Source organism: Ursus maritimus (genome assembly GCF_017311325.1).
Source record: "Ursus maritimus isolate PB19 chromosome X unlocalized genomic scaffold, ASM1731132v1 scaffold_X1, whole genome shotgun sequence".
Taxonomy (NCBI): domain Eukaryota; kingdom Metazoa; phylum Chordata; class Mammalia; order Carnivora; family Ursidae; genus Ursus; species Ursus maritimus.
The window spans coordinates 192,927-205,912 of NW_024423319.1; the positions used below are offsets into that span (position 1 = coordinate 192,927).

General features: G+C 40.4%; 1 protein-coding gene across 1 annotated transcript in view; it reads right to left on the bottom strand.

Moving 5' to 3' along the window:
- Positions 1–11,543: 11,543 nt before the first annotated feature.
- SPRY3 (sprouty RTK signaling antagonist 3) overlaps positions 11,544–12,986 on the bottom strand; it is a 6,971-nt gene continuing 5,528 nt past the window's right edge. The window contains exon 2 of the mRNA XM_040638856.1: positions 11,544–12,513. Coding sequence (XP_040494790.1) covers positions 11,544–12,410 — 867 coding nt within the window. The 5' untranslated portion in view covers positions 12,411–12,513. The remainder of the gene's footprint in view (positions 12,514–12,986) is intronic.

Genomic DNA, 12,986 nt, shown 5'->3' on the forward strand with positions numbered 1-12,986 from the left:
TAACATATCCTTGAATTGATGGTCCCTCCTTTCCTGATTCATTCTTTTCAGTCCTGTTTCCTTTTTCCTGAGTCAGCTCCTCAAATAAACTAACTGCATGCAAGTCCTTATCTCAGGCTCTGCTAGGCTTTTTGGGGATAGAGGGCATGATCAGCTGGGACAAGTACTGCTGACAAGTTGAGTAAGATGAAGACTGAGAATTTACCATTGGATTTAGGAAAGTAGAATCATTGGAGACATCAATACAAGCCATTTCAGTGGAGGATTGGTTCAAAAAGGCTGGCTGGAGAAGGTTCGGGAGAGAATGCCTCTATTTTCTCAATGATATGTGGCAAGGTCATAGATGGAGTGGAGGTATGAAGGAGGTGGGGGTATTGGATGTGTGATGAGAGAAGTAGGAGACAGCCTTCTTGAAATTTGGAAAATAAACTAAAGAGAGAAATGAAGTAGAAATGTCTGGTGGTACTGAGGGCTCACTTGAAGTTTGTGGTTGTGTATTTTTCTTTAACCACTTTCCTCTGTTTAGATGAAAATGTAGAACAAGTGGTTTTATTGAACTGAGGTTTAGATTTTTTAAAACAAGTATGCTAGGGAGAAAAAAGGTCAAAGGTGCTACGATGGATCAGGGAACACAAGCTGGGTAAGAAGGGCTTTAAAAATGGGGGGGCAATGTTCATAGCAGCATTGTCCACAATAGCTAAATCGTGGAAGGAGCCGAGACGCCCTTCAACAGATGACTGGTCCATATATACAATGGAATATTACTCAGCTATCAGAAAGAACGAGTTCTCAACATTTGCTGCAACATGGATGGGACTGGAGGAGATAATGCTAAGTGAAATAAGTCAAGCAGAGAAAGACACTTATCATATGGTTTCTCTCATCTATGGAACATAAGAACTAGGAAGATCAGTAGGAGAAGAACGGGATAAAGAAAGGGGGGTAATCAGAAGGGGGAATGAAGCATGAGAGACTATGGACTCTGAGAAACAAACTGAGGGCTTCAGAGGGGAGGGGGTGGGGGAATGGGATAGACTAGTGATGGGTAGTAAGGAGGGCACGTATTGCATGGTGCACTGGGTGTTATACGCAACTAATGAATCATTGAACTTTACATCAGAAACCAGGGATGTGGGGTGCCTGGGTGGCAGAGCGGTTAAGCGTCTGCCTTCGGCTCAGGGCGTGATCCTGGTGTTCTGGGATTGAGCCCCGCATCGGGCTCCCTGCTCTGCTGGGAGCCTGCTTCTTCCTCTCCCACTCCCCCTGCTTGTGTTCCCTCTCTCACTGGCTGTCTCTATCTCTGTCGAATAAATAAATAAAATCTTAAAAAAAAAAAAGAAACCAGGGATGTGCTGTATGGTGACTAACATAATATAATAAAAAAATATTATTGTAAATAAATAAATAAAATAAAAAATAAAAATGCGGGGTCGCCTGGGTGGCTCAGTCGTTAGGCATCTGCCTTTGGCTCAGGGTGTGATACCAGGGTCCTGAGATTGAGCCCTACATCGGGCTCCCTGCTCCGCTGGGAGCCTGCTTCTTCCTCTCTCACTCCCCCTGCTTGTGTTCCCTCTCTCTGTCAAATAAATAAATAAAATCTAAAAAAAATGGGGGGAGGTCAATTTTATATGATGTTTGAGGATAATAGGAGCAATGGGCCAATGCTGAAATTATCCAGAACTCTTCATGCAATGATTTTATCAAAGTTAGCTAATTAAGTATACTATTACATATTATATCCAAGTTATGTCAGGATAAGTTCTCAGAATGTAAGAGGGCACTATTAAATATTCTGGGAAATAATTATCAACTGAGACTGTCCCAGGCAAATGGGGACATCCTATGACTCTACTCATATAGCCAATTTCAGACTGAAAAGAAGTAGATTATAGTAGTTACGAGTGCAAAATATTTAGAATTATGGTTTCTGGGTTCAAAACCAGGCACAGAAAGCCTAAGTAACCTACCAAATATGCCTGACACATAGTGGAATGACATACAATTCTTTGGATGAAATTCATCAAGGTTGGCTTCTCTCATCTCATACTGTCTTGTGTGTTATTACATTTATCCTCTGATTCTAAATTCAGTGTTGCTTCTGCACTTTAGCTTATGCTCTAGTCTTTTATGGTGTAATTACCCTTTATTCTCCTCAGGTCCAATCTCCATTGTTTATTTGAAATTCTGTTGAAATAGATTTCAATGTTCCTACTGTTAATGCACAACCAAATTTGACCATTCCTTTAGAACTAGAGACAGTCTGATTTCTCATTCTGTCCACATGCTATTTTATGCAACTCATCCCAGGTTTTCGTGTTAATTGTTGTCAGGCAAACTACAAGCACTTCATCAGCAGTGTAGCTATTAGCAATGAGTTTGGGTTATATTTTCTAGAAAATCAAGATCCCTGAAACATGGTTTCTAACAATCCAAGTTTTCCTAAGCATAAGTCATTATCTCTGAATTATCTGAAAGCTAACCCTGTCTGAGGCAGGTCTGGATCATAAGCGCCCATCACTATACTTTTAGGCCTCTTGATTCCTTCAAATTCTTTGTCTCTCTGCCTCCCCCTTAAAAAGGAGGCATTTCAAGATAAAATGAACATATATATGTGTATATATATACACACACACACATATATATATGTATACACTAAGTAGATTTTTAAAACTAGGTTGTAACATGACATATAGAAATACCTACTTTAATCATGGCTTGTTTTTAATTTATTAGGATGGCTGAAATAAAAGAATAAAGGAGTGCTTTGTTAAGTAAATATATTTTTGTATTTAAAAATAACTTTCAAATAAATACTTAAAAATCATTGGCAAAAATGAATGATGAATTAGGAATGTGCATTATACTTTCAAAATAAAGAAGACACAAGAGGTCCATTTTATAAATGGTACAGAATTCCATTTTTACCAAATAAACAAGTAGCCAGATGTATGACTCCTGGGGGAATAGAAGTGGCCCCTTCTGGAAATTCCTAATATCTGGGATGGATAAGACAGGAATGGGTCTAGAACTCTGTTCTGGGGCCCTGGAATTCAGAAAATGTGTTCCTTGTGGTTACAGATCATTCTGGGGATACTAGACCCCCAAATAATCTACTTCCTCAGATCAGCCAAATCAGAAAACCTCTTCCTTCCTGTCTTGCTTCTTTAGCAGTAGCTCCTCCTAATTGGAAGCCCTCGCCTTGCCTTTCCATGTACCCTACCTTTCAAAAGAGACACCTTTTTTTTTAAATCCCTTCCATCCAACCCCTAACGGTCCTCAGGAATGGAATCTACAAGTCCCATAGAAACCCTGGGCTAGTTCAGTCCTAAAGCCATGTTGTAGTTGACTGACTATAAGAAGTCCAGATATCTCACTACTTTTATATATTTTTAAATTCCAACTGCAGTGAGAGAAAGAGAAAGAAAAGAATGACCTCTCTCATCAACTCTGAATTTCTTGTCACTGACACCAAGTTAAGTTTAAAGATACACAACCCACACAAGGGGTCCTTCTTGATATATGTTATTAGGTAGACACAATACCCAATACCCAAATAATTGATGGATTAAAATAGGAAACAACTTTCATTATGTTATTTTATAGACTCAGCTTCACATATGTGTTGTATATTAATTCCCTAGAGTATAACATTCCTCCATATTTGTGCAGAACCTTGTACATTAGAAATGTGTCTGTTTTAATAACTCTCACAAAATCTGTAGGATTTATTATCTTCATTTTATAAATGAGAAAAGCAAAGGTCCAGAAAGCACAGTATAGAAAGAGAAGCAGTGTAGTATGAAGATAAGACCTCTGGCCTAGGAGTCAGAGGACCTGGGTTTTCATAACTCCTAACTTTGTTTCTAATTAACTGTGTGGTTATGATTAAGTCACTTCCCCTCTCCCAGCTTCAGTATCTGCATTTGTAGAATGAAGTGATTAGGCTTTCTCAACCCTGTTTGCATATTAAAATCACCCAAGAGCTTTAAACAAAAATCCATTCTTCAACCCTACCTCCAAAGATTTTGATTTAATTGGTCTCAGGGTACTGTGATTTCCACAACACCACATTGACTGAGAAGAAGCCAATCCAGGGAAATCCACAAATCCAGTCTGGTATTTCTGAAGGAAAGAAACCTCGTCATTTAGTAAGTTCCAGGTACTCTGGGACATGTCCTAGAAGGCAGTTTGAAAGGCTGAGAGTGTTAATGGGCATACTCTTAACTTTGAACCTCTAGGGGAGAGCTCAAGGCGCCATCCACATCTCTCTCTCTCTCTCTCTCTCTTTCTCTCTCTCTCACACACACACCCCCACACACACATGCACAGACACAGAGAATCATTCCAACAGATGTGCTATAGGAGCTTGAAAAAGAAAGAAGAGTGATGATAAAGGTCAAGGACAAAAAGGAGTTCAAGAGGCTGGTGAAATGAAGTTTTAGGTGAGAGAAACAAACCGATTACAGAGCTTTTTTCTTTCATATGGCTTGTTTTCTTAAGCTTTAAAACAATTTCTCAACCCACATTTAGTATTAGTCCTCACTACTTTTTCTTTCTTTGCTTTAATATAGCTCATGTATTAATATAGCTGGAGACTTCTCCTACTTGGGAGGTCTTCACTCCGTCTGGAAAAGGTCCCTTTCATAGAGTAAAATTGTTACCAACTAATCTCTGATATTATAAAAGTTAGTATTCTTTTCCTTGGATTTCCTTTTTAGTTTTTTGTTTTTTGTTTTGTTTTTGTCATCAGAGTGGTAAGATTTTGAAGGCTGAGATTAAAGTGTGGACCTAAAAGAAAAGGTCAAGTGAGTCAAGTGTCCCTTTAGGTTAAGCCTTAGAACATATGTTCAAAATGAACCTTCAGAATGCTTGTATAGTTCACCTCATCTTGTCACAGTAGGAAAACATACAGATGACTTGAGGTTAAAGCCCTATATTAAGAGGGGCATCTGGGTGGCTCAGTTGTTAAGCATCTGTCTTCAGCTCAGGGAGTGATCCCAGGGTCCTGGGATCAAGCCCCGCATCAGGCTCCTTTGCTGGGAGCCTGCTTCTTCCTCTCCCACTCCCCCTGCTTGTGTTCCCTCTCTTGCTGGCTGTCTCTATCTCTGTCACATAAATAAATAAAATCTTTAAAAAAAATAAAGCCCTGTATTAATAAAACTAGGGTATTCGCCTAAGTGACTGTCTCTGTTTTCTTTCCTTAGTAATCTGCTTCAGCAGTGTTTGTTAGTTCCTAAAGGACTTGGGGATTTCCAGATCTTTGTCATCTGTGGCTTTTACCATCAGAGACATGACAATTACATGGTATAGTCAAAAGAATTGCCTGAATAGTTGAAGAATGACAACTTCTGGGTTGTCAAAAATGAGCACTATTTTTCTAGGAGACTGGCCAGCAAATACATTTGGGAGCAACATATATAATTTTGATTGTGATGATATCAAGATCCCTAAACAATGAAAGGTGTCATTCTCAAGATGTCTTTCCTTGAGGGCTATGTGTCTTGTCATTCTGGCCTTTGAAAGCAGCAACACTGGTAGTGTGTTGATCAATTTGAGGGTCAAGATAAGGATGTGGGCCTAGATTAGGATAAAGGGACCAAGGATTTTAGTGTTATCAAACCTTAGGCCGGAGATTCAAAGGGGGTACTAATGACCACATGCTAAATCATCAGAGTAAAAAGCTAATTGAGGATTTGGAGGTTGAGAATTTTAGCTACATTTATAACTAATTAAATGCTCAGTGGATAAGTACAAAGTTTTTTATCTGAGCAGCTAGAAGCTTGGAATTGGCATTAAAAAAGATAGGAAATGCCGTGAAGGTCAGGTTTGAGGAGAGAAAGATTAAGAGGCTTGTTTGAAGATGTTATGTTTGAAATTCCTAATAGATATCAGAGTACAGATGTGAAATAGATATTTGGGTATATGAGTGGAAGTTCAAGAAAATAGTCCAGGCTGGAGATGTAATTTTGAGACTCATCATGTAAATGGTACCTAAAGAGCATATTTCAAAGACCAGTTACTGGGATACTTGAATATGAAGAGGCGAAGAAAGTGAGGGGCTCCAGCAGAGAATACCAGAGGAGGAGAAGACAGTTTGAAGTAGGAGGAAAACCAGAAGAATGTGGTATCCTGGAAGCCAAGTGATAAAAGTGTTTTTAGGAAGACAGAATGAGCAACTATGTCAAATGGTGTTAGTAACTCAGGTACATGAGAACTGAGAAATAACCACTGGACTCAGTAAAGTAGATGTCATTGAACGAGAGTTTTACTGTATTGTTTGTAGGATAGCATGATTTCATTATTTACCTGGAAAAATTTTCAGAATTTTCTTATGCTCATCTTTTCTTACATGAAAAAAGTAAGAATTAAATCACTGGAATGCATTCAGTGCTTTTATGACATTGCCCATAGATATGAAACCATACCAATTGGATGTTTTTATTAACTAGATGCTTTGACTTCATGTAAGAATAGTCTATAGGGCACAGGGAACTATTTTTATGAGAATAAATGATAGTATAGCACTTAGAATGTGTCTATGTGATAATATCATAATTAGTGGCTGAAATAGAAAAAGATTCAGTTGACCGACAGAATGTTTTATTTTTTGTTGCAAGATAACTTGCTTAGCCATTTTTTTCCTGAATTTATTAACTTGACCAGTTTTCCTGCTATTATGCTGATGAAGCCTAAATGAATATAAGTGCATTCATGTACATGCATTGGATTAGACATGCTTTTTGAAGAGTTCAGTAAGATAAAGTTTCTTTTTGTGCTAAGATGAAGGATGTTTTGAGACTTTGTTACTCCTCTAGTTGAACCAGGGACTTCATTTCCATAGTCTTCAAAGCAAGTCAAAGAATACATAGGTTCTCAAGTTCATATGTCTCCCTATATCCACATACTTGCCTTGTTGTGTGTAGTGCAGCCACTATACTACCCCTTGCTGCTAAGGGGTGAGATGCCAAGGTACATGCTTGGGCATCCACACATGTACTGCTCAGAAGTGTAGGGGAGTTAATATCCCACAGGAAAGGTATTTGACTAATGAGACAGGAGGCAGGAGATAAATTCTTCTCCTTTCCTCCCCCAGACGGGCTATATGGAGATGCAGTGGGGCCTTTCCTAAGAAATTGAGAAATTAGCTTGTCATGAAACAGATTATGGCCAACACAATGATACATTCCTTTATGTTTTCTCTCCTTCCTTCCCTACTTCACTACTCTTCTTCTTTACTCTTACTTCCTTGGGATTGCACATAAGCTTTTGCTTCAAGTTCTATTTTCTAAGAAACTCAGATATCTGGAAATAAGTCATAATTCCACCAAATTCAGAACTATGTGACTTTGGACAGGTCATATTCCCTCTCTGTGCATCTTTTTCTCCAACTATACAACGTTGGTGTTGGAGTAGATGCTCTTTAAGAGATGTTCTTTCCGGCTCTGAAATAATATTAAGGTATAAAGAATTGCCAGTATGAAGGAGGGGATGAGAAAAGGTAATAAATTATACTGAACAATGGTCATCAGTGGATTGCTTACATTTGAATCAGAAGAATGCACTTGGTATAATCAATGAGGCTAAATGTTAACAGTTTGAACTAATCTCAAATTCTAAAAATAGTTTTAGTTCTACTTTCTGCAGAAGGAAATCAACTTGGTTTTCCTGGGCCTATAAAGAAAAGGTTACACTCTTTTAAAAACTCTTACCTTCTCCGGCACAAGCGAAAATATTTCTCTACTAGTTCTGCACTGTAGACTGAGAAGTGGCAACTGGCTGCAAACATGTTTTCGAAGGGAGTAGTGGAGAAGTCTGTAACGCCACCATCTTGGGAGGCAAAACAGCTAATATATGATGTCTGTAACTATTGCTTCACTCCTAACATAGGAGCACATTTGTTTCAACTCTTAGGCTGCAGAGGTACTGGAGTTAGGGAAAGGACTATTCACTGTCTGAGGCTTGTTATACCAGAGGGTTTACATTATGTTCCAGGCTTCTATACCGAACGCTGTGGAGCATGGACTTTGGACTCAGACAGCCTAGGTGCAAATATTAGCTCCTTCACTTACAAGATTTGTTACTTTTGGCGAGTCAATTAACCTCTCTGTGCTTCAGTTTTCTCATATGTAAAATGGCAATTATAACCGTACCTACATCTTAAAGTTAATGTGAGAATGAAATGAGCTAATATAGGCAATGTGCTTAAAGTAGTGCTTAGCACATAGTAAGCAGTATATAAATGTTCACTATATTTATTATAGCCATCATGGTGAGGGAAGATGGACTAGAATCAAAGGAAAACCCTTGACTAAGCCATGTGAAATGTATCAGGGAACCAGTATGTGGAAAGTAGTAGAATTAGGGGGTAACAGATGACTTAACAGCACAAAAATGCTAAGCAGGAAATGTCCTCTAAATATTCCTGTTTATACAGTACATGACACAAGGTAGAAAAATAATGAAAACAGAGGCTTTCTGCAGGATTTAGAGTTCTTTCATATATATTTTAAATATACATGTGCAATACATTAAAATATATAGAGATGTGTGAATATATATATTTACACACACATACACACACACACATATATATACACATATATATATATGTGTATATATATATATATATATATAAAATTTCACAGAAGGGTACATATGCACACTCACACGTCTGTACACATACCCCAACAGGACCCATCTATATGTAAACCAGATGCAGCCCGTATCAGGCCAACTTGGACACAAGGGAAAGCTCTGACTCAGCGGCAGATTGCAGATTGCAATTGCATGTGAGTAACCCTTCAGTTTCTTCTACCAAGTGTAAGGCCATTTAGAAATACACTGAGAAGAGCTCTTCTGGGTGTATGGCAGAGCCCAGGGCCCCTCTGGCAGTGCACAATTTGCCTGAGTAAGGACTGCAGGATTGGGATATCAAGGAGCTATCAAGGAGGAGGGACTTGTGTTGTTTGGGCCCTGAAACTAATAAGCAAACATCCATAGAATAACTTTAGCTCCAGGAACAATGCACTAGTGTCGTAGAATCCTTATATATCTCAGCACTAAGCAAATTTCAGGCATAAGCGGGGAGAAGTGTGTGTTGCTACTCATCACCATCCAGCTGGACCCAGAGAACTGGGCACAGCTTTTAGAAGTAGATAAGTCAAAGTTCAATCAGGCAGACTCGTAAGATTTTAAAAAGTTACTTAAAACGGAAGGATCTGAAAGCAACTGAAGAGGTTACAGGTATTGGTTTGGGTTTATAATGTTCCAAGAAGCCAAACCTTATATATGGCACCATTTGCAGCAATATCATTAACATTATTAATAATCATCATAACATATTTATATATACAAAAATAGAGCAAAGCAATTCTAGAACAGGAGGCGAAAGTGAAAGCATGGGGCTGTGCGCAGCCCAAATGTCAGTACACTTCAGGAAGTTTCAGAACCAACAAAAACTAAGTGGCACATATTTCTATAGTATATATCCGACAAAGGGGTGTGGATGTTTCCTTCTTCTTCTCCCTGTGTATGACTATACATTTCTCCCCACCTCTCCACTCTGCAATACACATCCATGCACACTTTAAAAGAGATGATATAGAAAGTTAGAGTCTGGAAGTCTTAAACTAAGTTGGAGCACCTTGATTTCAAGCAAGTGCCCTCAATCTCTGAATTCGTTAGTGAATTTTGGATTCACTTACAGAGGGAAACTGGATCTAATTCTTGTGTCTTTTAGCAGCTGTCTTTAGGAGCCTGCCATCCCCACTGCAGCCTTTTCCCATTGAAATGGATTCACAACACAGGCTCTCGGTATATTTTTTAAAAGTGAAGTCAGTTCTCTGCTTTATGTGTCTTTCATCTCAGTTTTCCACTGTTGCTGAAATTTAGGTTCTCAGGCAATTGCCATTGCAGACAAAGCCAGGAGTGAGCACAACATGTGCAGCAAAGAGTAGGCGAAGATACAGCTTGGTTAGGGATTCCTTGTTTTTTGTGTTTTGTGGTTTTTTTCCACACTTGAGCTTCTACAGGTGACAGAGCCAAAGGTGATGTCCACTGGGGGCAGCCTCAACACCTGATAGTTAATTAGCTACCCACCATGCACTGCATAAAGACCGCCACACTAACTTGGCATGGTTCCAGAAAAATTGAATGGCAATGGCTTTCCGTCACTGCTAAGAGTCCTAAGAGAAAAGTCCCATGACCTATGTGATGTAGGGTACAGAATACTGAACTAGGAGTCAGAAGGCTTGTATTCCAGTCCCAACCCTGCTATGAACTCAGTGTGTGGCCTTGGGAAAATCCCTCCCTATCTCCAGGCCTCAGTTTTCCCATCTGCAAAATAAGGGCATTGAACTAGATTAACAATTAAGATTCCTTCCAGCTCTAAAGTTTTATGACTTTTTATGTCCATAATTAAGGCCTGAGCCATGCAGTCTCAGGGCAGTTAGCTTCTAAGAGAGAACAGACCTCTGTAATATCCCTTGCTTTGTTCATTTAGCTATAAAGCACGTCTGCCTTTGGCACTTGGGTCAGACATACAAAGTTATGAGCATCCTGATTTACTATCCTACTCTGCATGCTAGTGGAATCTGTCAGTACTATAAGTTGATTACTGGGAAAGGGAGTAAAACTCCAACTAGTTAAACCTGGAAACGTAAGATACTTTTTGCCTCATATACTCACAAACAGGTGAGTGTGGTTATGAGTGCGCACACACACGTCAGGATATAGACTATTGCTAGTGATCAGTTCATTACAGTAATCCATTTCCCTTAATAAAATTTAGTAAATAGTAGAGCATAGCAAAGTTTGGCGTCAAAGGAAACACCTACAGAAAAACAGCACTTTTGGACATAGTAGAGAAAGAAGGACAGGTGGAGAAAGACAACGATAAATCAAACAAAATAGAGATCCAAGTAGAGAATGGATTAGTCTGAAAGAGAGAGAGGAAAGGAGTAGAAGGAAGGGAGAAAGAAAAGAGAGGAAAAATAAAAATAAGGTGGGAATGAAGGGGGGAACACAGAACAGGAGGAGAGAGGGAGAAAAAGGCTAAAGAAGAGAAGGGCAGTTAACAGGGAGAAGGGGTCAGATTCCCTGGAATATTGAACACTGTTCCACATGGACCTGTGAAAACCATCTTTGAAGAAAGTTTCCAAAGGCACCGTGGAAAGTAGAGTGATGCTCAGAGCCTACATCAAGAGGCATTATGTTGGGGACCCCCTAAACCTCCACATTGCTGGCTCTGCCAGTCCTCAGTGTCCAAATCTCATGCTTATATATCACCTGAATTTGCCACAACAGCCACAGGGCTAAAATGGCAAGGTGTAAAACTGTTGAAGAGGAGTGGGATAGATACTGTGAGAAAGAACAAGGCATCCTGCACCAGGATGTACTTGGCCATTCCCCTGACACTGCAGGAGCCAGATTGGCGAGGCCCTAACTTTGGCTGCTTTACTCCTTCTCCCCCCTTCAAAGATGAGGCCTACACTTTACTAAAGGGAGTTAGAAGGAAAAAGCTCTGGATCCATTTTGTAGGAAGGTCATACAGACTTCTCCTGCGCCTTGGGGAATGGTGCACTACCAGAAGAGATTTTTCGGCACACAGTGTTGGTGTGCCTCTTACAGCGGCAGCCTGGTCGCCTGAGGCTATCATAGCCCTGCTGGCACAGATGGAGGCATCCACGGGTAGGCAGGTAGCAGCACAGGCAAGGTAGGAAGAGGGAGATGAGGCTCATGGCTGCCCAGCGGACAAAGCAAGAGCTAGGCCCGCAGGAGCAGGGCTCATCAGCGCAGTTGTCTTCATCATCAGTGGAGCAGTGGTAGAAGAGGCCCTTAACACAGCAGAGACAAGTGCCATAATCGAGGAGACTCTCAGCAGAGCAAAGGCAACGCTGGTTACACAGCCAGCAGGAGGGGAGAGGACGAGCTGCTGTGCAGAGGACACATTTGCAGCGCCCACACTCCTCGCAAATGAAGAGGTGCTCACTGGGGTGCACTGCAGATTGCTCAGCTTCTCCCTTCAGAGCACCATCAGCCTTTGGGTGAGCCCCTGCTCCAGGCTGGGTTCGGATGATGGACTGGCCTGAAGGTGAGGGCGTAATGCTGGCCAAGAGCCTTTGATCAGAGGCAGTGGTGCTATGGGACATTGAGCTGGCAATGCTAGATTGGCTCAGATGCTGAGGCAAGGGCTGCAATTGATGGCACTGGCTGAGACTGCGGGGAAGAGCAGTAGGCATGGTAGCCAGGGACCAATCAGATTTGTGGGTTTGCACTATAAGGGAAGGGCTGGAGAGGGCCTGTTTACAGGGCACTGGAGGCCGTTCCACATAATCATTGCTAGCATGAGTAGAGCGCAGCTGTTCAATAGGCAGAATTTGTTGGAAATCATCTGTCACTGCAGCATCCATTTTGCTTTGATTCTTGAGTTCTGAGTGGTTTTGGGTCAGGGTGGCACTTGTGGTGATAAATAGCCCTTGTAGTTACATGGACCTTAGAGCACATCAGAAAATCCTAGGAGAGAAGAAATAATAGAAACAATACATGAGAAGACACAGGCATGACTACTTTGCAGGGAACTAACAAAGCTCAGGCCCTATCTCACCATTACCTTCAGTTACCTTAGCGTAGCCTTCGTGTTACAACTTTATTCCATAATTGACCTTAACCACGTCTTTACAGGCAAATCTGGTCAACCCATCCAGACTATAAAGCACTCTGGGAGCACAGCTCACATCATTAATTCCTTTTGTATTCCATCATATGACTAGGGTCATAGGAGCAGTGAGCTCATTCAGATGCTTGCTAACAGAGAAATTTAGGCCTTGAGCATCAAAATTCTAATAAAAATGGAAGCTAATTTCAAATGGAAAGGCTACATCTTGAAGTAATACTAATGTAAAAGAAAAAGCCTCAAAAGTCTTCCATGAGAAATTGCATGGGTATGTGTAGGAGACATATATACACATGCAGATATATATATATAT